The sequence below is a fragment of the Nycticebus coucang genome, chromosome 11 (genome assembly GCF_027406575.1).
Source record: "Nycticebus coucang isolate mNycCou1 chromosome 11, mNycCou1.pri, whole genome shotgun sequence".
Lineage (NCBI taxonomy): Eukaryota > Metazoa > Chordata > Mammalia > Primates > Lorisidae > Nycticebus > Nycticebus coucang.
In genome coordinates, this window is record NC_069790.1 from 126,908,549 (window position 1) to 126,933,142 (window position 24,594).

Sequence of the window (24,594 nt, forward strand, 5' to 3'; positions counted from 1 at the left end):
AGAAACACAGGGGCCGAAAGGATGGCTCCCAGGACTCTTAGGACCTGGCGAGCACAGGGCTGCTCTCCCCTCTGGAGAAGGAACAGCTCTGGGTAGACCCCAGCAACTGAGGATGCTGGCTCCTTCCTGAGGCCAGAGCCAGCACAGATGTCCCTGAGATGGAGCCTTCAGACACTGCGTCACCTTTAAGGATGCAGCAACACCCAGCATTTTTCAGGGCTCCCTTCACACTTAGACCGGGGACACCCCCACTTGTGTACCACATGTGTTACCTACACACCCCACAGGGGAGGGGACATACCCCCCCCAAGGAAGGGGACACTCGCTCACCCACTTGCAGGACAGTGGCCCCTGATGCTCCTGACTTGGCAACTGGACTCTGCACCCCGGCTCCCCCTAAATGTACAGCTGTGATGTTTTAAGTGCTGATTCCACAGCATCAGGGAAAACCACAGACAGCTTGGCGTGAGCAGTCTTACCACACACTGTGACTTTTCCCCACTTTGAGATGTTTTTTGAGGGGCTGCCTGCCTCACGTAGTTTCTGGCCCTTCTCATGCTGCTGTGCCTGAATCTTGCCTCCCACACTTGACAGTGGGAGTCTCTCTGGTCTGACCCCACGTTCTTCAGGGTCTGCGCAGCAAGCACCAGCCAGCCAAGGGCACCGTGGGCATCAGGGACAGGCCAGCGCACTTGAGGGTGAGGGAGGCAGGGAGGGTCCTGCTGCAGGGGCTCCCGCTTCCCTCTGTGATGAAGTGGGGGTGCGTTGGGAGCCTCTGAAGCCCCCATAGGTGGCAGGAAATGTCATCATTCCATGAAGCGCAGAAGCCACGTGCAGCCCTGCAGGACCCGCGGTAAGGTGTGCCAGACTCGAGAAGGTGCTTTGAGCATCCAAACATTATGAGGTGCCTGAGACCCCATCTACTAAAAATCTGCCTCTCCTTTAAGACCGAAAACACTGACTCTCTTCATTTGCTGTGCTCTGCGAAATGTCAGGTTGAAGGCAGGAGATGGTTATGAAAATAAAGACGTAGGCAGGAACCGTGATTCTAATGAGCATCTCCCCTCCCAGAACACACATTCAATGTGGGCTTCCTCTGTGATCCTTCTGCTCCAACTGCCAGTGGAGGGACCCGGTGTCCAGGGGGGCACGTGTGATCTGTGCCCTCTGCACGGATTCTGGGGGCCTCGTAGCTGCCCAGGGCCCTGTGCTGGCTGTCGACCCTAAAACAGAGCAGCTTCTGGCTCCCACACTGATGGCTCCCTGTGCAAGTAAGTTTTGAGGGTTCCCAAAGACATCAGCAGTGCCTCCAGAGCTCACAGGAGCAAAGCCCATCTTGGGGAGCTGCTTTTACAAGGCGGAACTTGTATTCTGGTTTCATGTGTGGAGGATTTAAGACAGTTTAGTGGTATGAATCCAGTCACCAGCCTTCCTGGAGCAGCCCAGGTAAGAGGATGGGCAGTGTCTTCTGCAAGGACCTCTTGCCACCTTCCTGATTTTCCTTTTGCTTAAAATACAGTACACTGTCACCGCTGTTCTTGTTGCCACTGCTGTCACCTACTACGTGTCACATGCTGACGCTTCCTGTGCAGACACCTCCTGGGTGGTGTGTGGGAGGCCTCTGACAGGTGTACCCAGCCCCCCGACCAGCTCCTCTCACGTCAGTGTCTTACTTCAATCTATCAGTTTTTTTTTTTTTTTTTTCTTTGTAGAGACAGAGTTTCACTTTATGGCCCTCGGTAGAGTGCCGTGGCATCACACAGCTCACAGCAACCTCCAACTCCTGGGCTTAGGCGATTCTCCTGCCTCAGCCTCCCGAGTAGCTGGGACTACAGGCACCTGCCACAACGCCCGGCTATTTTTTTGTTGCAGTTTGGCCGGGGCTGGGTTTGAACCCGCCACCCTCGGCATATGGGGCCGGCGCCCTGCTCACTGAGCCACAGGCACCGCCCCAATCTATCAGTTTTTATTGAGCCTCTAGGTCCGCTGTCAGGTGCTGTGGGTCTGTGTCCAGGACACCACGGCTCCCCTTGCCCAAGGCTGGTATGGTGGGGGAGGGGAGGCAGACGGAAGAATAACTGAATCCAAAGAATGGGCCTGAAACCTCATGCCAACTGTGAGGGCATAAAAGGACACAGGGAGGTTAGGGACGAACAGGCTCTGTTGTCAGAGTGTGGAGCGGCCAGCCGGCAGGCCTGGGAGGGACGCTCTGTGGGGCTGACAGATGGGAGGGTCTGGGATGTGCAAGTGAGGGGCGTTCAGAACAAAGGCTCAGCACGGAGGCACACGGGGCACCCCAGGGGCTGGAAGCAGCCAGCCCAGAGCACAAAAGGGACTCATACCCTCCCTTCTGCACCTCACCTCGGCTTAATTAAGCCACAGGGCCGGGGCAAGCGGTGGGGATGGGTGTGGCTGCCTCAGCAGCTGGGCTCCATTTGCAGGAACCCCATGTCCTTCTGGGCCCACCTGTTCCATCTACAACTGATGTGAGTGGTGCCCTAACTGCTTGAGGCTGAGGCGCTCCAGGACCTCAGGTCAGACTGGAGAGGCCCAGTCTGGTGGCCGGGCACCCAGGAGCTGAGTGACCTTGGCAGCTGTGACCTACGACTGTGAGCTCCAAGGCCCGGGAGGATTTCTAGAAGTCAATCATCGTCTCAAGGAGGGGACAAGGAAGGTGTTTTCACTGGAAGGGACATCTCTTGGGGAAAGAGTGTGTGGGGAGGGCCTCCTGCACCCCTGGAGTGGGGTCATGGGGAGAAAGCTTGGGACAGGAGCCTTAGGCCACACAAGACATCAGCTTGTCTGGCTGCCTCACCCGGAGCCAAGGCGGGATCTGCAGATTCAAGATGCACTTGAAAAAGTCACCCCAGCAGCACGTACCCCGGATAAGGGAAGGCTGAGCAGGACACGGTGGCCTCAAGGTGGTCGGGGTGCTCACATTTTAATTTCAAATCTTGGGGTCACTAAGCTCTTAGCATTTTTATTCTCCTTGAATCTGGTAGAGGATGCAAAGGCCAAGGGGTGCAGGAGGTGACCCCAAAATGCGCAAGCCAGGTCAGCCTCCAGGCCACGTGATTATTTTGTTTAACAAGCAACTGTATTTTATTTCCTCTCACTCAAGAACATCTTGATGTCTGGTTTAAGTGTAGGTTTTACAGGTCTATGAAAGGTGTAATTCTAGGAATGTTCCTTTATTTTGTGTTCTTCTACTTTAATATCTTTATGATGAAAAAAAGAGAAAAATTATGAAATGCTCACCTACGGAGCAAATCAAACTTCTTAGTGAGAGGATTTAAACCTAGTTATAAACTGAGGCTAACATTATCTTGTGTGTTAATAATCCCAGCATTTGCTACTTATAAACTCCTTTAACTGATTTGCTATTAAACATCACACGATCAACCCAGTATAAACCTATGTTTATACCCACGTCCGTATCTCTCAAGTCCATAAAGAATTATGCATTTCCAAACCTCTGGCTTTATTTGCTAATATAGTATCTTTGAACCGTCCTTTTTCTGTTCTCTAGACAATCATACACAGACACACACACAAAAACTTGGCTGGTTTATTATTTTGTGTGTTCAAGAATCTTAAAATATCCCACCTGCCACCTTTCCAGTCAGAAGTCTCTCATGTCCCTTGTACTTGCTAACAGAGATTCCCATCTTAACCATCAGCAATTCTCCCAAAGAGGAACCCCCTCAATGGAAACTTTGTACTTTGAGCAACACAGTTTTGAGAAAGGTTAACTTGATGGAGAAGAGGAACACTGCAGCCCCTTCACAGAGGCAGGCATGGCGGTGAGGTCCCACAGACCTGCGTCCCGCACAGGGAGGGCAACAGCCGGCCGATGGCTGCAGGACCCTCTCCATCTGGGGTCAGCCCTCTCCAAACTCCTCTCCCACAGGAGGCTTCCCTGCCCTCTGCGTCCAAACTGCTCCCAGGGGTCTGGCCCTGCTTCCTCAGAGCCCATGAGTTGGCTTGTCTCTGCCACGCACTGAAGGCCAGAGAGTCCGTGCCAAGTGCAGACTGGTCCTGCTCTAATGTGAAACCAAATTCTCTGCTGACCTATTGTTTCAGACAATGGGATCCTACCCTTAGAGGAAATATGCTTTCTGGAAAAAACACTTCCTGGGCCAGTCTAAGTTCAGCAATCCTGCGGTTCAAAGGCTGCCTGGGGCTCTCTGAGGCCTCATTCCTGGGAGTGACGCATAGGTCAACGTGATGTGTTCCTACCAGGCACAGCCCTGGGCATCTGCATGTGTTCAGGAGGATGTGGGCTGAGAGGTCAGGAGAGCTGCAGATCTGGGAGGCCTCGGGCCTTGGAGAGCAGGTGCTGGCATAGAGCCTCCTCAGTGGCCAGCAGAGCAGGCCAAGGTGAGGGGAGGGCTGCATGGGGGCTCCCCAGGTACGGCCTGCCGTCCAGGGTGTCTTTTTATTCACATCCTTTTCGTAATCTCCGACTTGGGCATCTGGAAACCACTTTCATCACCCGGGCCTCCCTGCAATTGCTTTCCCAAAGCCTCTCTTCTGTGACTCGTAACTCCTGGCCTGACGGCTCCAGCATCACTCCCATCCTGCGCCCTTATGCAACATCTTGCCTCTTTTATGGCCATGTGCATGTTAAGAGCTGGGCTTGTCTATTTTTGGCAGGCTCATGCTTCTGGCTGCAGGTAATGCTGTTCACAAGAGACGCATCCTCTGTCTGGGGAGGCTGAGAAGAGGTGCGCTTCACGTGGATCCTGGCCCCAGAGGGGCCTACAGAGCAGTCACCTCTGTGTATTCTGGGGGCTCTGCCCGGTTGCTGCTGTCACAAGGCTTCACCCACAGGAGGTCCCAGCCTGTCCTCCTCCTGTGCAGGAAGAGCTTCCCTGGCTGAGGTGTCTGTCTGGCCCTGTTGAAGAAGGCATCCGTGGAGCTCCCCAAGGCCTCGTCCCCACTTCCACAGGACGGAGACTGCCAAGAAACCAGGACCACAGAAGCCAAGAGCAGTTGGGACACAAACTCCTCTGAGCTCAGGCCACAGTTCAGGCCTGCTGTGCTCCTGGTGGGGTGTCCTGGCATCCACACCCACTGTCCCTCTTCCATCACCTGCCCACCAGGGTCTCCTCCCCACCCTTTCACTATTTATTTTAAAATCTCAGTTTAACCCCTTTTTCACACTTTGCTTCACTCCTGGCGTCTCTCCTCCCAACATCCATTTCACTTGTTAGCTGCCCCCCACCTGCAGCTAGGACGCTCTGCCTAGAGCAGCAGGCTTGGTGCTGGGCCTGGCTTGACCTGGTGTCCCTCCGGTTGCACCCCTCACTCTCCCTGGGGCAGGTGGCTGAGGCCTGCAATAGCCCGAGGGTTGCCATTCTCCACCTGCCTCCTGGACGACACGGACATTCACCTGACGTGCACGCACACGTGTGCCTCCTCTGAACGCCTTCCCTGGAGTCTTGGATTTTACTGGACAGCCCAGATTCCAGGTCTTCCCTCCTGTTTCCTTCCCTAGAAGCCCACGCTTTCTCTGCAGATTGTGTGTCCTAAGTTTTAGTTCAGAAAACATGCCCCCTACCCCCTGAATCAGGGTGTACACGCAGGAAGGAAAATACAGAACAAAATACACTCCTTGGGAAGGAGGTGTCTGTCAGGAGTCTAAGCGATGCCGCCAGCAGGGATCCCTGAGCCCTGGGGTCAGAAATGTGACTGAGCCTCAAGCAGAACTTCACAGCTGAAAACACGGGCAGCCCAGGACCTGGCCTGGCCTTCCGGGTGGCCAGTACACAGCACACGCTGTCTCAGGTTGCTGTGGGGACTGGGGCAGGTCCCATGCTCTGGGCTAGGTGCCTGCAGGGGTGGAGAGTGTCCCAGTCTCTTTCTCCCTGGGTTTGAATATCAGAAAGAGAAGGAATTTAAACAACAAATATGTAGCAACAGAGCAATAAAACTAAGGAGGAAAGAAGAATGTGGAGAAAGAGGTGGGATGTGGCTCTTCCCCTAAGTCACTCTTAGCCACACCAGGAAGCTGACCCATTCCACAGCCACCAACCCACTGGCACCTGTGGGCTGCAGTCCGAGCTCTCTGCTGACCAAAGGCTTCTCCCCTCTAGTCACAGCTCCTCTACTGCTCCAGGGAGCCTGGTCCTGGTCCGGTTGATCACTGCACCAACATGAGCCCCTAATGCCTGTGCTCACAGCCCTGCAGGTGTGGCCCCTCTACCCAGACTGGCACTCTCCTCGTGGGCTGCTGCGGGCCGGCACCCTCCTCTGCCTCCCCAGTATTTGATCTCACCATTGCCCAAATCACCTCTTGACCACTCACGGTCACATGCTGCTCACTGTCCTTTCCCTGTTGTTTCACGTGGTTTTATGGTAAATTCCTCATCTCCAAGAAATCGGAAGCTGAGAGAAGAAATGAGGTCTGCTTTTCCTTATTGTCCCATGGTGCTCACACCGGGCCCGGGAGCCAGAGGAAGGGCTCCATCTCACAGAGTAGTCTCTGCGGTGAGGACACCAGCGGGGTCCAGCCTGCGGCAGCTCTGCCACCTGCTTGGTGAGTCTCAGCTCACCTGGCCCTTTCCTTACTAGCTGCCAGCTAGTAAAACAGGCAGCACACCTGTGCTCACCTGGCTGGGCTTCCAAAGCCCCTGAGGCCTCCTCTCTTTCCACTTGTGGACTGGCCAGGAGGTTGGCTGGAGAGCTGAGGAGCAGGAACTCTCACAGGGCCGTGCAGTGTGAATGAGGTATCATTCCACCAGCTGCTCCCACTTGTGTGAGAAGGAAGCATTCTCTAATTTGAAAGTAAAATGGGCAAGGCAGACTGGCTCACTGCCTGCACTCAGGTGAGTGACACTCCAGCCCACGCTGGCACCACGTGAGCACACACTTCTTCCTCTAGCCCTAGACCCACTAGTCCCTTGACCTGGAGAGTGAGACGAGAAAAGCTGAAGAAAGCCACAGAGCACACAGTGGGGCCGAGTTAACCCTCCCTGTCCTCCTGCGCTGCCCGGGTAGTTACTCAGGTGACATCCACGTCTAACCAGCAACAAAGATAAAAGCAAATATAGTAAATATCATAGTAACAGGAAGAAGACACAGGAGCCAGGCTTCTGAACTTTCACGTGTTAGTCATTCCAATCTTTCATTTTCTGAATATCTCACTGAGTGGTCGCTGTTATTTTTAATTAAGTCTGATCTCATTATTACTGCCTGCTCAGAAAAGTAGCTTGCAGTATTAGGGCAAACAATGTGCTTTCTTTTTATGTTTAGATATTTCTTTGGCAATCTTTCCAGACTTCAGTGTTCTCTGAAGATCTATTTCTGAATCTCAAGAGCTATATTTGAGGAAACATGGGCATAACTGCGGAACAGACATGTAGTCACTGCTTTTGGAAATGGCCTATTTGAAAGTTTAAGATTTATGAGAAAAACACACTACAAATGGACACCTTCCAGAAAAGCACCGAGACCCTGGTGAAAGGCAAATGGAAGATGGGACTGAGCTGAGACAAAGCCCATGGCCCTGCATATTGACGACTTGAAACAGAACATATATGCAAATGAACACATTATTGGGATGTTGGGGACAAAATGTGTCCCTTTACCCTCACCATGGCAAAATTTTGCAAGTTTTCCTTAGAATAGCACATTACTGCCTTAGAAGGCATGGAACTTGGTGCCACTTTGACAAGCACTTATATCTGCCTAAGTTGCAGTGGAGGCAGCAGGGTTTCTGGGAGCCCTGAGCATAGTGGAGTGTGGCCTACCCCAGCCTTAAGGAGACGAGCCAGCACACCCCCACAGCACCATCCGCTACATTCACAAGGGTAAATTAGAAAAATTCCGATTCTCCAGCTTGGCTGTGTTATAATAAACAGAGATGTTCTTTAATAATATTTTAAGGTACCCCCTTTATTTTGAAGTGGAATAGATTTTGCTTCGTAGATATTTGCAAAATATATTATTTTGACCTGGAAAGTTAGACATAAAGCAAGGAAAGCCCTTCTGGAACACACAGTGGACTGATGTGGAAAAGGCTTGTTTAGCAGTCTGTGGTGGGGTCAGGATAATTTGCTGTTTTCCAACTTAATTGTGAACATCCTGTTTCCAGTACTTGTGATTACTCCAATTACAAAAGATTAAACTCACCTAGAAAAAGAAGGGTCTCTTACTTCAAAGCCAACTTGCCACCTGTTCTCTCCATAAGATCAGAGCTTCCCTTGCCAGAGGTGAGGTGTCGGGCACTCTGCACTCCCTGACAGGGCAGCCCGAGTCGCCTGACCACACCCTCCAGGAGCACAGCCAAGACACACACACACACACACACACACACACTACTCTGACCAAGGGGGCCCTTGGGAGCAGTGGCAACCAAGATGTGCACATAGCGTCCATGGCGGTCACCTGGCCCCAGTGCATGCTTTCCTGCAGGTTTGTCTCCAAAGGCCCAAGTACACAAGGAAACCTGCTGGGTGTTGTGAAATAAACCATCAAAAGAGAACTTGCTGAAAATTCCAGAGGAGCGTCTGCCCTCATGTCCAGGAAGACAGAGAGGGCTGGCGGAATGCTCAACTTGCTGCTCCCAGATGATCAAAGCCTCAAAGACATGGATATAACATTCAAAGGAACTCAGAGAGAAAAAGGAGGGGACTGTCTTCTAATCATCTAACAACTTATTTTTGGCATAGTTTTTACCGAATCACCTTCCACAGAAATAGGGCACCTACCTGAAAAAAAAAAATGCAAAAACTATACTGGTACCAAATAACACAACTGTTTCCTGCCTTTAACCATCCTTACTGTGTGTGTGTGTGTGTGTGTGCGCGCGTGCACGCACATGTGTACGAGGACATACACGTATATGTTTATGACATCCTATGCCAACTTGAAAAAAGCAAATAAAAGTAAGCTCAATTAGCCTTTTAAGTAATGAACTATAGATTCAAACCAAATATATTGTTTTATGTATTTAGAGGGGAAAAAGGGGTACCAAAACAATGAAGAAAAGTTTGGTGTCAGTGTTCTGTTAAACAAATGACCCTTAAAAATACATTTCAATTATTTTGAAAGTTAATATACCCAATTTTTTCAAGTTGGAGTAAATCAAACTTTCTGGATTATCCGATGGGACTGCTATCTTGGTAAGTATCAAAAGTATAAGAGTCTGTCAAAAAAGATTTGTTTTCCTGACAGGTAAGGCAAATGAACTCTCTCGCTCTCACACACACACACACAGAGCTCTAAAATCATGTGTGACTGGCCATGTAATAGTTCTATTTTGAGAAAGAAAAGGTAGAAATGATTAAAGATGTTTGCATTAGAATTTAATAATTTGCACTATTTGAAACCATTTTAAGAAAAGCCTCTGACTATTGAGGACCGCTCCCTGGCTCCACTGTGACCCGAGGCCCCTGCTGTGAAGTGTGGGCACACAGGGCCGTGCACCTGCTGGGGTGCACACAGGGCTGCCACAGCCAGGGTGTTTCCAAGGGCCAGCAACATGAGGGGCCTCCCAGTCCCTGCTAGAAGCATCATGCCAGGGTGCTATGGCTGACGGTGTTTAACTGGGGACACGCGGGGAAGGAGCCACAGCCTGAGTCCCTGTGCCTCCCAGTAACATTGCCCCTGAGCTGCTCTCTCCTCTCTGCTGTCAGATGTCTCTGCACCTTGCCTCTCTTTTCCTGTGTAAGAACACTCAGTTCTTTTGTCTAAAGGGCAACTTCTTATTCTGATATTAATAAAACTTATTATATTGCCGCCTACCATTCTACCACACCTAGGTTACTTATTTCTATAGCCTAACTTACACAATAATCTTTTTCTTTTCAGAAACTTTAAGAACATAAATTGTGTATTTCTACCACGTGTCCATGACAGAAAGCATGACATCAAATTGCACAATTTTCCTTGCAATCCAGTGCTGGGAATTACGATCCACAACCTTACTTTTATTATAGAATAAACAAAGTACAGAAGGCCAATGGTTTAAAAATAAACATATTAATGCAGCAAGATGCTTTTCCTGAAATTTATTGTTCTGCATTTGTAGTATTTAAAAAAAGCTTTTTGGGCAGATTTTAAAAGTTGAAGAGGGACTTGAAGCAGAGGGACTTAGAAAAACCAAATGAGATGTGGCTACATTTGTGAATTAATACCTGCTTCATTTACCAGGGTCAATGTCTTCTATTTGTAACTGTAATTGTCTGGGTCCGGACCACATTACTCAGCTAAATTTAAAGTTAAAAATCATGTAATCCCCATCCTCATTTGCCGAGTCCTGCTCTGCTAAAAAACAAATCAAAACAACACGACAGCTTAGCAACTAGGATTTTCTCACCAGTAAACAATCCACTTTAATGGGGCAACCCCCACATTTAATCAAAGTAATTCCCTAAAGGGAATTTTGTAGTGATTTCAAAACTAAGCCCAACAAAAAATCTTCATAATCATTTCACTTCCAAATTTTCCTAGACAATATTTTTAAAAGAAAAAGTTTTTCCCCCATTTTTTTTCTTTTTATTAATCTGGATTGAAGAAAAGCATACATTTCATTTATTGTCTGGATTACAGATTCTTATTAAACAAACCAGAGCTCATTATAAAATCAATATCAACTTAACCACCATGCCCTCAGGAGGAACAGCAAAAAGGTCACTCCAAGAAATTCAAACAATTTTCCTGCTGGAAGGGTGTGATTTTAATTACAGATACTATTAATTAGAGCTGTCACTGGGAGGACTTTTTTTCCTGTTAATTATTACAAACTCTGTTCTAAATATGCATTTTCAACCTGCATTTTTTAAAAAAATTAATCATTTCTGCATGCAAGTCCAACCTTTCCGTTCTATCAATATTTTATATTTGAATTTCAAAGTATATCAAAGGATGCCATGCTGTCTAAAAAATCCGTGCCTATATGATCTTCCGTCTCTACACACGGAGCAGGGCTGGTGTGATAATTTATTTATGGACTGACACAGATGTGGCCCTGAAGACCTGGCATCCTAGATTGAGGTCCTGTGCAATAGAATTTCTGGATAAATTTTTACCAGTTTATGTGACACTTTTTCCAGACTGCTTCTTCAAAAGTGACTTTTCTTTTGCTTTGAAGCACAGCTATGCACTATGCCTGAAATGCCATCTTCAACACTTTTGAAGTTGCCATTTCTTTATAAGAAAAAGATCATCCTGGGTAGGCTAGTGACCCTTTTCAGAAAACTAGAGGCTTCCTCCATTCACTGTCAGTACTGAGAATTTTGAAATGGGAGGAAAATCTATCTCTCGGTCTCTTTTAAGCGTGGGTATTTTATAAATTCACCCCAACCCCTTCTTTGGGGCAGGGGCAGAGCTGCCCACAGAACTAAGGGAGGCCAGTGCAGGTGAGCTCCTGTGCATACAGCTGGGCACTGCTGGACAGTGGAGGGTCTTTTCCAGAAAGAGATTGGGAGGCCACCCATGTAACTCTGACAACAAAATATTTACTTTACATATGCTTATAAAATATGATTATTTATAAGACACATTACACATCACAATCATATGACTATAGAAACAAAGAATCTAGTCCAATTGGGGAAAATCTTACAAATACACATTGATTAGACTTTTAAAGTGGTTATTAAGTAAATTATTTTACTTTCACAAATAGGAATACATATTTGGAATTAAATGATGCTTTATATTAAAAGAAATCGAACGCTCTCACTTGCACATTTTCTGGGTTTGCACTTCTGATAAAACTGAGGGCACAAAAAACCCTGAGGGCATTTTTTTTTACAGGACATTATTAAATATGAAATGTATGCTTCCAAAAATCTTATGAATTTTTTTATGCCCAATTTGGTCTGAACTTGTCTTGCTCACATTCTCATTGGCTTCTGACATATTTCCAGGTGTGTCTGACAGCACTGTAGCCACTGCCATCCCCATGGAGTTGAGCCCCCCCACCCTCACCCCATTTATCAGCATTAGATTTCACTTTATCCACATAATAGCAGAGGGTGGCACCGGGTCGGGTCAGAGGATCTTTTCATATAAGGCCCCTAGGAAGTTTATGATTTAAGAGACATCATCAAACATCTACACACCAATTTATCTTGCAACTCTGGCATTTTTCATTAATGGTGGCCAAACCAAGAAAGATAACAGATAATACATAATTCATGCATTGCACATTTTCCACATTTCTAATTAGCAACCTGCTTTCAGAGTTAACATGAGACTATCCAAGAACAGCATAAGATTAATACACAGCCAAGCCATAAAACTGTGATTGCCAGGTATTTACATGAATGCTAATGAGAAGTTTCAAATTGTCATCATAAAAGAACCCAAACTCTGCATAAACGAACAACTGCTGGGAGTGGGGGAGGGGCCAGAGAGGAGGAAACGAGCTGCCTGTTCAATTGATACATTCACGTGTCCCTGTGAAAATCTCCCTTTACCTGGTAGGCAGCGGTGGCATCTGTGCCTGCGTGGCCCCCTAGTCCGGACAGCTTCTCCTTCAGCTTGTGGTGAGAGGTGTGCCGCAGGCAGTAGATGAGGCCAGAGGCCAGGAGGACGCCCACGATGCAGGCGATGGACACCAGGGTGAGCACCACGAACTTGGTCGAGTCCTCCGGCTCTGCCTGCTGAGGCAGAAGCTTGAGCTTGCTTCTCTGCAGAACAAGGGAAGCAGCACGTTAGTTCGCAGCAAACCATGGTCTCCTAACACACTGGTGCTCTTCAAATGCGGGTGGAAGTGGGAAGCTCAACAGAAACCCAACGGTGCTGGCATTAAAACCACAACAGGAGGGCTACCCGGAACAGCACCCCTCAAAGGAGAAGCAGGAGTTATTTCAAAATAGCACGCCACAGATTGCAGTGTTTTCACCAGGAAAGTTAGAGCCATCACTTTTTCCCTCAGTGGTGACTGTTTTCTTTCAAATTTATGTAAAGCATTTGGCAGCTTCTCTGCCGCCTTAAGTAAAGTAACGTGTCGGTGCCTGGCTTTAAACAGGGAGAGCAGCTTATCAAGAGCGCGCACGGCGGCCGGCAGGTGGCTGCGCGGGGCCAGGGCTCTGCCCGTCCCGGGCCTGACTCCCACGGCCCACGCTGACCCTCCGGCGCCTCCGGGGACCTTCCACCCGCCAGCTCAGGCGCAGGCCCCAGCACTGGACACCTGAGTGTTTCTCGGTGACAGGGACAGCAAGCCAACAGGCAATAGGACGGTCCGGAAGTTCATCTCCCAGCGGAGCAAAAACTAAGGATTTCAAACTCCTTCTGTTTGTCCTCATTTCAGGGGGTGGGGAAGGGTAATGACCGTCAAAATCTGAGAAAATCCTTTTGGTGCATTTCACTTTCCACGTGCAAAGAGGCGCCCAGCACTGTCCGCTCATTAGCTTCATCAGAAGGAGCATTACCAACAATTAACCGCGCCGCAGGGTGGCCCCTCCACCGCGCGGGCGACCGGGACGCCGCCCGCCTCGGCCGCTCGCTGCTGCAGGACGAGGACAATTAGCAAACTCCTTTCGACCACCTAATTTCACATGGTAACAAAATGGATTTTTCCCCATGAATGCCCGGCCGGCCCATTCATTATCTCTCTTCTATTAGTAATTTTCTCCCCGCATTCAGCCTCCAACTCTTCATTTCCTCCGGCCTCCGAGTGTACACAGAGCCTCGATGTCAGGCCGGGCCCATTTTATCTTGTAATCATAGAGGCCACCAAAGCAATTATTGCCGGTCTTGACTGGAAAAGCTGGTCATTAATTAGCCTCCTTTTGCCTTCGGTGCAGCGGATTAGCTGGTGCTGGGACTGAGTTAATGGAAACGCGGGTTAAATGAGAAAAGACGCCCGGATTTTCCTTCCCGGATGCGCCGCTCGGAGGACCGCGGCTGGAGAGCTGCTGCCGCGGGAGGAGGACGAGGCGGGAGGAGGGGGCGGAGGAGGATCTAGGGGAGGGACCCGTGACGAGCAGGGGGAGGGGGCGCCGCGCCGCCGGCTGCCCTCCGCGTGCGGGGGAGACCCCCGCCCGTCCCCTCAGCCCCTTCCCTTTCCCCCGCTCTCCTGCCCGGGTCCGCACAGTCGCCTCTAGAACGAAGCCACCCCGGAGAAGGCCCAAGGCAGCCCCCGGCCCCTCCGCGCCCTCTCCCCGCCACGCGCGGGGTGCGGACCAGAACCGCGCAAATCAACCAGACTGGGCGGGGCGGGAGGAGAGCGCGGCCTCCCCCGGCAGGGGTCTCCTCGGCCCCCGCGCGCTCGGGTACCCTCGTGGCCTCCTGGGCGGGAGCGCGTCGTGGTCGGCAGGTCGGAGAGAAGCTTCCCTCCCCAGGCTGGGGACGCCCTCCGAGCGCGTCGGGGTGCGGTCCCACCCAGCCGCACCTGCGCTGGAGGCCGGAACTGACACCCGGCTGGGTGGGCGCTTCCCTGCGCGCCCTTGGAGTCCCATCAGTTGAGGAGCCCCGGTCGCCGCCCAGAGCTCCCGCAGGACCCTACTCGCCTGGGCCGACCGAGTAAGGACCACAACAAAGGAAGCGGCGGAGGCGCGGAGGGGTCACGGGCTGTCCTCCCACCCCTGGTCCGGGCCGGGCGCGCACCCCCACCGGTCCCAGCACAGTAGACCAGCGGTTCCCGCGTCCCCGGGCTTCGGGAACCCCGCGCGCCCACGTGGCTGACTGAGCCTGGGAACTGGGACTTCCCGAACCTTCCTGCTCAACGATGCGAGGCGAAAACGCGCGGTGCCGGCCTGGCTCTGAGAGGACCTGCCCCGGGGGTGCAGCAGACGCACCGGTGCGCATCCGACCGACGGTCCCACCTGGGCTGTGGGAGCGCGGTGGCGTGGGTACCCGGGAGTGCAGCCTCACGGGGCGACCTCGGCGTGCTGAGTACAAGCAACTGGCACACACGCTGCCCTGCTGTCACTCAGCCAAGTGACCCGCAGTGACCCTGCAGGAGCTGCACCAAGGAGGCAGGCGGCCGACGCCCACGCGTTTACCTGGCCCAGTCCTGTGGACAGAAGGAACCATGGGCGGGTCGGTCCTCCGGGGATAGCGCGGAAGCTCTTCCTAGAGAGGCAGGGTGGACAGAGCCAGGCCGCCCAAATAGGCTGGGTCCTCCTTCCGGAAACAGGCAGTCGCGGTGACCTTCGACGGGAAGCGAAACGCGGTCTGCCTGACTGCCCTTTCCTGGGAGAGCTCGGATTTACTCAGAGGTCAAAGAAAAATGTCAAGGAGAGTGACTGCCCAAAGAGCTCCAGGCCCCAGAGAAGATTCGAAGGATTAGAGGGAAGGCCCGAGTCCCCTCTCCTCCCCCAGCTCCCCGGCTGCCAGTGCTCGAGCTGCTCCCGCGGGAGTTGGGGGACGTGGTTCGCAGGCAAGTGGGAGCCGTCCAGGCCCACATCCCCCGCCCATCCGCAGGCAGACCCTTCCTGCAGCGTGCGGGAGCGGGTAGGCGAGGCTGGGAAGGGGCACCGGGTGGCCGAGCGGCGGGCAGCGCGGGGCTTGAGGGAGAGGAATGTCTGACGGGGTGGGGGAACAGGGGAATGTTGGACTGAGGGACCACTTGAGGTCAGCAGAGTCTGACTCTGAGGTCGCTGGACCTTAGGGTCCGGCAGGGAAACCCCTCTCGCGAAGGTCGGTCGGGGGCACCCCGGATGAAATCGAGAAAGGGACTCAGCCAGGGCTTCCCCCACCTCCAAATGCCCTACCTAGTCCTCGGCAGGAGGGTCAGTGAGGAGGGAGAAACTGTTGGCTTTAAGTCAGATCTTACGAATTCTGGAAGAAATGAATATTTCTAGAAATTCTAATTTTTTTTTTTTTAATGAGTGAACTCCCCTTCTTGGCATAGTGATGGTGTTTAAATAACTTTACAATTACTTCCTTTCCTTTTGTGGAGTTAAAAAAAAAACAACCCTAAAACCCCTGCTAAACTATGAGCTTTAAGAGAAACCAAAGAGCCTGCTGCGGGCTTAAAAGTTGAGTTGAGGCTCAGTCCTGACCCAGGTGTGGTTCCACGGACCTCACCAGCTCCCTCCTGGGCAGGTGGACTGCAGAGACTTTAGGGACTGCCTGGAAGACCACAGACTAATTGGAGGCATCTTATCAGTCCTGACTTGAAATTGAAAGAAAATGATGTTTAAATATTTATGACTTTGACATTTACAGTCAGACGTCTTTTAAAAAGCAGAACACCTCCTTCTGTACAGTGGCAGCTAGATTCACTGAAAGTTTGGAACAAGGGATGAGGAGGAGGGTGGAGATGCCTAGTCTGCAGAGCCTGGTGCCCCAGCTGCAGGGGGGTCTGCCTCCCAGGGACAGAAGATGCACAGACAGCTGCTTCAGCAGCAAGGCCTCAGTGCAGGAATTGCATGACTTTTAAAATTAATCTGGAATAATTGTCAATTTTATATCAGGTTAGATCTATCTTGAGAGAAAGCTGAAATGCAATATTGCATATTTCTTCCTCTCAACCATCTGTACCTGTAACTCCTCAAATTTAGAATATACAATTTTGCAAAAGTTGTGATTCAAAATAAATGTATGACCACAGAGACAATTTCTGGAACTGCTTGAGAAATTAGAATCTACAGACATTGTCCTGATTGATTTAAATTATTTTGATCTGTGCTTATGGGGAGAGGGGTTAGGGCTTCCTTTTTGAGCTCTTCAGTACCATTTGTGGAGAGAAGCCTTCAGAACTTTTCTCAACTGTCCATGTGTTAAGCTCAAAAGAAAAGAGAACATTCTATACCCAAATGCAATTGTAAGAACCGATACAGCCACACAAATACAAAACTTTATGGTAAATATTTGTTGACAGGTAGCAAAATTCAGTATTTTTCCAAGATTGTATGATGTGACCAGTTAACAAGAGGAGCTCATTCTCCAAGTCAGTGATGTGTGATTTTAAAATATGCTTTAAAAGCTTATGAACACAAGCATTCAGTTTCATTAATATTAAACCTCTAATATTGTCTGTGTTTTTATTAGTATCATTTCTAAGGCGTTTGTTTTGAAACCCAGCCTCATCCTGGGTTTGAATGCATTTTTAGGACTATAATTATAAAGACTTTTCCCCTGTAAAACTTAGAAATCAGTTTCAGAGATCATTTATTAACAAGTTTGTCTTTGGTTAGATGAATCATCTTAGAATTATTCAGAAATTTCATTCTATATTTACTAAAATAGATTGACTAAATTATAACTGCTATCATTTTAGCTAATCAAAAATTTTAAGTTTTCAAGTCATAGTAAGTGACCAAACTTAAAAATATGGGGGAGGGGTATCTTAAAATATTTTAAAAGTATTTTTTAAAGCTGTTAACTGAACTATTTTTAATTTGGAATTTGCCACAGAATTCTAATAAATGAGAGAAGTCAAGCGGAAATAATCATGTATTAATTCTCTGCATTACAAAATCTTTTCAGAAGCTATTATCAGAGCAAGAGGCATTGGGGTCTGAATTCAGGGTGGGAGAAGTCCTTTGTGTCACTGAAAGCTATTGTTCCTGTGTGCAGATGAAATTGTACTTGCAAATCTGCCATTCAAGTAGCCAAAAAAAAAAAAAAAAGCCTATATGGGCAAAAGAAAAGAATCTCCAAGAATAATTATTCTTAAATATAAACTTTAATGAAAATAAGTTAGGATATACTGTTTTAAAATAGGTTATTTGTTGAGTTTGCAGGAATACGTGTAAAAGTAAATATACAAATATAATAAATTGCTTATTTGCCCTTTTAAAGCACGCCTAAAACAACAGTTTTAAAGAAATCTCTGCTTTAAGATATCAGAGAAGATTTACAATATTGATGTTTAAAGAGGGGGGCACCCTTGTGCAAACTAATCTTTAGCAAGGCTCGCTAACCTCCAAATTATCTCGGGAGAACGGAGAGGCCAGGCCGACCAGCTGGGAACAGGCCCAAGTGGACGGCGCCTTCCCCAGGAAACCTGCTCCCGGAACCTTCCAGATTCACTGCGCGAGTTTTATTACATCCACACTCAAACTCGGACGATAAACTTCCTGGCCTATTTTTTGCGTGCACATGTGGTCCCTTAGGCCCGAGGTGATGCCCACACGACCAGGTGTTTGGTCCTGAAAAAGGATCTTCTCTCCCCACCTCACCAGAACCAAATCTCCAGGACGGGATTTTTGCTTCTTCTCCTTTACCAAGGCTAAGAAGCTCTGTCCTTAAGACTTGCCTTGCGTCTTCTGTCCGGACCCTGCAGTGGCGCGACTTTGAGCGCAGGGCCTAGGAGGGGAGGGCGGTGCTCAGTCCCTGCCCACCACGAGGGGGAGGCGCCCCGACAGGCCCCGGGCTTTCTCACCTCCGCTTCTCCGTCCCTTCCCCCTCACTAATTCACAAGATCCCTACAGAGGTCGGAAAGATCAGACCACAGTGCTGGACACAAAGGGTGGAGGGTTCCTGCGAGCCGCGGGTATTCAGAACTCTTGAGAGAGGTCGGACGCGGCCCCCTTCCCGGCGGGGACAATGCCGCGGCCTAGCCTCCCCCGCCACAAAGCGCTCGGGTCGCGAGGGAGGGATTAACGTCCCCAACAACGTGCGTGTCCACCCAAGAATCCCGGGTGCTCCCCGGCGCAAGGCCGCACAGCCCGGCTCGGAGCGCAGTCTTCGCGAGAGCCAGCGGGGTGTACTTGTCTGGGGCAGGCGGGCATTCCTCCATCTCCCCCTCCGCACAAAGACAAACCTCCACTTCCTCTCTCGTTGGCCAGCATCCTAAAATTTAAAATAGACACCGCGGAGACTGGCTGGTTTGGCAGAGACCACGGTGACACACTTCGCCCTTGACTTCTGGCTGGGAGGCTCCCTGCTGCCCAGCAGGGACCAGCAGCTCAGAAAGTGGAACCACCCCCGGGGCTGCTGTCTGGGCCGCTGTCTGAGGACTTAGACCCGCAACTCCAACACAGAGAAGAAAGACGCGCGGGGGGAGGGGCTTAGGGGGCAAGGTCAGGACGCAGAGCTTCTCGGTGGGGGCACCCTTGGCCACTCCGCGCGTCTCGCGGGTCTCCATACCGCAGCCGGCGCCCCCATGCCCCCCATCTGCGCAAGTCGGGGGTCTGCGCGCCGCCCTCCAGATGTGTGTATGAGGGTGCAGGGCACTGGGGACAGTGACAGTGACACCCCCACCCCCAGTTGTCCAGCTAGGAGCTCCAGGAGCTCAACGCCCTGGGGACGCAAAAGCGCGGGAGACTCTCTCCGGCCCTAAAAGCCAATTCTTCTGAGATTTTAATCCATATTTTGGGGTCTCTCCAACCTCCTTGAGCCGGGGTTCTCTAAAACCACGAAGCAGGCCAACTCTCAGAACCATACAGTAGCTAATGACGGAAGGGAAATCCCGCTGCTTCCAGTCAGAAGTTTCCTCCCTGGCGAGCACGCGGCCGCCTCACCTGGGGCTGGGGTGCGGGGAGAACTGAGAACTCGCACGTTCTGTTTGAGAGAGGGGAGGAGGAGGTGGCCAGTCCCAGGTGTTTTACCCCGGGCAGGAGGCTCACTCACAGTCCCCACCTGCCCCTCCCGGCAGGATGGATCACTGTCCTCGAACTCGGTCGGCCTTCTGGGATGCCCCGGGGCACAGAGGCGCGCTCCCGGACCTCGCTGTGCAGGGCGAAGAGCGCCCCAAAATGGGCTGGGAAGAAAATGTCCCTACACCGGTTCCTGTATATTCTGGCTTCTCATCCTCCCTCCCTCCCCTATCCCACACCCCTCCACATCTCGGTGCCTGCACCGCCCCCCGCCCTTTCCAGACCGTCTGAATTGCTGGGAGTGGTGAGCGTGTGGCAGGGCGAGGGCTGAGCGCTTGGCGAGGTTCAGGAGGCAAAGGATATAACCTCGCCAGGCGGTCTACAGCTGCCACCCGCAGGCTCCCCTTCTCAAGCTTACCTCAGACCCACTTGGGGATGATCCCAGACTTAGATCTCCCCCCGCTGGCCCAAGCCTTTGACAGGTGTCCCGCAGCGAGGCAGAGTTACCCCTGGACTGAGCTCTCAGATAGCCAGGTCGTCCATCTGAACCCCCTATGCACACGCTCCACCCTTCGAAGGCTCTGGTTGCGCGCCCCGCCACCTACGAGCCTGGTGAGGCCCCAGCTGGGCCCCTCCTGCCCCCTCCCGCAACCCCCCCCGCATCCCTTCTCTCTTCTTTCACGGCCCACTCGATCGCCCCGCCAGTGCCCGCGCCTGGGCCTGGCACCCCTGGTTACCTGCAAATGGGACGGCACCCAGAGCCCGAGAGGGAGGTGGTGGGGGAGTGCGCCGGGCTGAACCGCCTCGGGGCGCAGCAGCCGCGGGCAGCCGCGGCGCCATCATCACGGTCAGCTGCTTCGCTGCGATGGAGACACAGACAAGCGGGGCCATACTGCTTCTGACCACAAACTTCTCCCGCGGCCGGCAAAGACAAAGGTGCTGCGCGTCGCGGCTCCAACAGGGGCGGCCGCGCGGCGGCAACAGCTCCCAGCCCGCCGGCGGCTGAGCTCTGAGCAGCCGCCGGGCCGGGCTGGGCGTGCTTTACCCAGGCGCGGCCCCCGGGCTTGGTGCGCTGGGAAGGGGCGCGGCGCAGGCCGGCGCAAGGCCGGGCTCAGGACGGTCCCCACAGGGCCGCGTGCCGCGCGCGCAGCTCCAACCAGCGCGGCCGCCGCGCCCCGCCTTATATCCGGCCCCGCGCGCACCCGGCCGGCGGCGGCGCGGCTCGCGGCCCAGCCACCGGTTGCTATAGCGATGCCCCCCCCACATGTTGCTGACAGCAATTGGCTAAGGGGCCGCGGCTCTCCATACACCCTCTCCCGCCCGAGACCGTGAATGGACATCAGCTTTGTCAGTCACTGGTACAACGCCGCAGCCAGAGCCCTCTCCTTTTCTTTCTTTTCAGCCCTCCTTCCTCTCATCCTCCGTGCTGAGTCGCATTTCACGTTGGGCAAGTTTAGGACAGCACTCATCAGAGAGGCCTCAGAAAGAAGAGTTAGCCCCAGGGCTCTGATGAGACCTCTGCTACCCTGGGCGCCGCACGAGTGGGTGCGTGGCAACTCTTTGCAAAGAGAAAAATTCACAGCAAAATAATTCTTTCGAGTTAGTTTTTCCAATCTTGCAGCGAGGCCTTTTTGCTCCTTTTCCAAATTAAAGCAGGCTAATTACGCGGGCAAATCAGTGAATAACCCCTCCTCCACCACTTCACATGCATCCTTTCTAGTTTTTAGGTCTCCAATACGCATAAAAAGTGCCTTGCCAGACGCAGGAACTGGCGAGAAGTCGCCATCACTCAGCCTGGGCGACCTGCCAGCCCAAAACACCGGAGGGAGGCGGTGAAACCGGGAAACTCGAGCTGCGTACTTGCCCCTTCCTCCCGGGTCAACAGCCTACCCCGGCCACCACCCTGAAGCAGGAGGAGTGGGGTAGAGTCACAGAATCGGCTCCCAGTTGCTCGATCTCCCCCGAGTTCTTGACCCCCGGGCAGGCTAGGCGCGTGAGGCAGGAGAGACCGGGTCTTGGGGAGAGACCCTGTTGGCTGGGCTGAAGGCAGGGGGGCCTCGCCCCTATACTCCCGCGACCTCTTCTCAGGCCCAAAGTGCAACCCCGCCCCTCCTCCCGCTCTCCCTCCGCAAGCCCTGGACCCGGGTCAGGGCCACAGGTTGCGGCGCCCTTCGGAGCGGTCAAGAGCCGGAGAGCTGAAACCCAACATCTGTGTGTACAATGCGCTCTCCAAGGCCCACAGCTGCAGGGACAAGGAGAAGAAAGAAAGAGGGAGAGATCTTGTCACCAGCAGATGACAGTCTGTGGCGCGCTCTTTAGTGTCTCCTTTTCTGGAAACCCCGGCGCCCCCCTCCAGTCCTCCCTCTCCCACCGCCTCCCCATTGTTCCCAGCGTTCGGGACAGCTGGAGACGGCGGCCCTCACCCCCGACGCCCCCTCCGGCCCCACACTCGGCTCGTCGCTCCCTGCCCCTTCGGGCAAACTCCTCCATCCCCCACTCTCTTCCCTAGACCCAGGCGGAGCTCTCTTCGCCCCCCCCCCGCCCTCCCTTCCCCTCCTGGGCGCTGCCCCCAGACACGCCTGGCTCAGAGGGGCTCAGGCCCTCTTCTCTCTCCCCGAACCCGCACTCCGTGAGACCTCGGAGAAGGGGTCGCCCATAGCCCGGAGGCAGCACCTGCCGAGTACAAGCCTCTAAGTGTCCCAGAGACTCCGTTTCCTCTGACCAAAGGCCTAGGCTGAGTTCCACTTTTCTTTTTGTATTCTTGGAGATTGGGAGTGCGCTTCACAAAGCCCTAGGGCAAGGAGATGGCGGTCTTTTGAGTGGGCTGCTTGGGCAGCAGGAGCCCACATGCCGCCTGGTGAGGCCCTCCAGGCGCATTAGCAGATACCCCCTACCCACTATACCCAGAGGGCGGGAAGGGCTAAGTCACCTTGGCCTCACGGTTCCCGCGCCCAGGCCAAGGCCTGCAGAGCTCTCTGCAAACCCGCTCGGGATGCCGCAGTCTGCCAGCTGGTCGGTTGGGACCTCCAGGTGGCCGGCAGGTCAGGGAGAAGCCGCCCCTCACTCCTCCCGGCTCCCCAGGGCCCATGCCCCAGTGCTCGGTGCCCAGGGCCACTCTCGGAGGGACCTCTTCGGGAAAGACCCCGGTAGCAGCAGTTCCTGCAGCAGTCCCTGCCACACTCTTCAGAGCTCAGGCCAATCCTCGCGCCAGCCTCTGGGGCTGCCCTTGGCCGGGTCCTGGGCAGAGGAAAGGGAGGATGAAAGGGGTGTGGGGGTGGGAGGGTGCCCGGGGAGCCCAGGCAGGAAGACGGGGAAGACTGTGGACAGGGGATACCTGAGAGGGAGGCTTGGAGGAGGGGACCTGCTGCCCTCAGCCTTGCTGGTAACCCGCCTCTCCATAGCAACGGCCTGCGCGCGCGTCTCTGTGTGTGTGTAGTGTGTGTGGGGGGGGTGTTCCTGAGACTCCCCTGCGCGGAGGACGGTCTGTGGGGTGCGGAGGGGATCGGATCGCAGAACCCTGGGGCTGGCGACAGAGGAGTCCTCTCTGGGCCTGGAGGTCCGGCCTGGTGGTGCTGGGAGCACTCTAGGGGCTGGGAACGCCGCGCTGGGTCTGGGCTGGAGGTGGGTGGACGCGTCCGGCTCTCTCTTGACCAGATCCTTCCGCTGCGGTCACAGGACGCCGGACATCGGTGAAGTGGGCAGGCGCGGGAGTGGTGCGAGTCTTCCCTGGGCCCAGCGTGCGGTATCTAGTGAACCGCAGGGAGCCTCGCGGCTCACGGTTCCTGCCAGGGGACCCCGCGCGAGCTCCCAACCCGCGGACTGGCTGAGAGACCCTGGCCGGGAGGCCGCCGGGGACTGCACAAGGCCCCGAGACGCGACCTTGCACCGCTTCCCTCACAGTTCTCATCTCCGTGCTCCTGCAACCCCAAACAGGTGCGGAGACAGTAACGCGGAGCCTGGGAGCGGTGCGAAGCCCTCGCGGCCACCCGGGATCTTGGACAGGGCGAGGAGGACCCCGGCCGTGGGTCCTGGGTGGCCAGAGGGCCGGCAACCCCAGAGCGCGCTGGAGCACGAACGCGGCGCGGGCTCGAGCTAGAGAACAGGTTTTGCTTTCTCTACAGACATAATAAATAAGGAAATAAAATTATTTTACTTAGCTAGTGCTTCAGTTGTCCCTGAGGGTTTCACGTCCAACATCACAGTGCCACTTTCCTGATTTAATCTGAATTTGATGACCTGCCTGTCTCCAGGGCTTTGAGAAAAGACAGGTGGGAGGTGACACAGTTTAAGTTTGATTTTAGGCACTTTTAAAACAGTTTGAGGGCCTTCAATGGTTCATGCAGGTATTCAAAAGTAGAAAAGTTCATTTCCCCAGCAACACCAGTGGTATACCCCCACGATGTGTTCTCAGGAGGTGGACTGGCTGCTCTCCTCTCCGGATTCATTCAAGAAAGGCATTTGTATTTGAGGGGCTGATCCTTTCAGTGAAGTGTTTCAGGAACTAATCAATTAATCCACTAGATTTTCATTCTATCCAGGGCAGGAAAAAGTGTATCTTTTAGTTATTTAAAATACTTTAGAAAAGTTTATTGACAATAATGTAAGGCCAGGATCCGTTAATTTGAAGAGTGAATGATGTTAGGATGTGTGTGGGCACCATGAGAGCTTAGGCCTCATTTAATAATAAATTTCAATTTACATGGTTTCAATAGCATTTTCAGAGAAAACTTTTAATGATACAAAATATTTTTGAGACATGTTGATCGAAATTATTTGGGTATGACAAGGACAAATGAGTATATTATTCTTATAGAAGTTACCCTGGTTTGGTTGGTGAAGCATGAGATATGTAAAAATTTCCAAGACCTACAAAATTTCTGAACAATAGTATAAAATGATTTGTTGATCCTGCTAATACTTCTTTTAAAGTGCATTTCACATTTGTTACATGTAAAATCTAATGTTCTGTGATAAGAATTACATTTTCAATTTAGGGAGCATCAAACTGTTATAGACCATACATTTAAGTGATTAGAATAAATGTCCAATGTACTAAATTATCAAAGAAAAATATATCTTTAAACAAAATGCAGAAAGACTGTCATGGGAAACAGGGTTATTATAAAGCAAAACACCTATTTCAGGA

At 52.3% G+C, this 24,594-nt stretch overlaps 1 protein-coding gene across 4 annotated transcripts in view; it reads right to left on the reverse strand.

Annotated features, from left to right (window-relative positions):
* The window catches only part of PTPRN2 (protein tyrosine phosphatase receptor type N2), an 834,764-nt gene that overhangs the window by 101,820 nt on the left and 708,350 nt on the right, over positions 1–24,594 (reverse strand). For all 4 annotated transcript variants that reach the window (XM_053609608.1, XM_053609611.1, XM_053609607.1 and 1 more), the window contains one exon: positions 12,432–12,644. In XM_053609608.1, the coding sequence (XP_053465583.1) occupies positions 12,432–12,644 (213 nt within the window). The remainder of the gene's footprint in view (positions 1–12,431; positions 12,645–24,594) is intronic.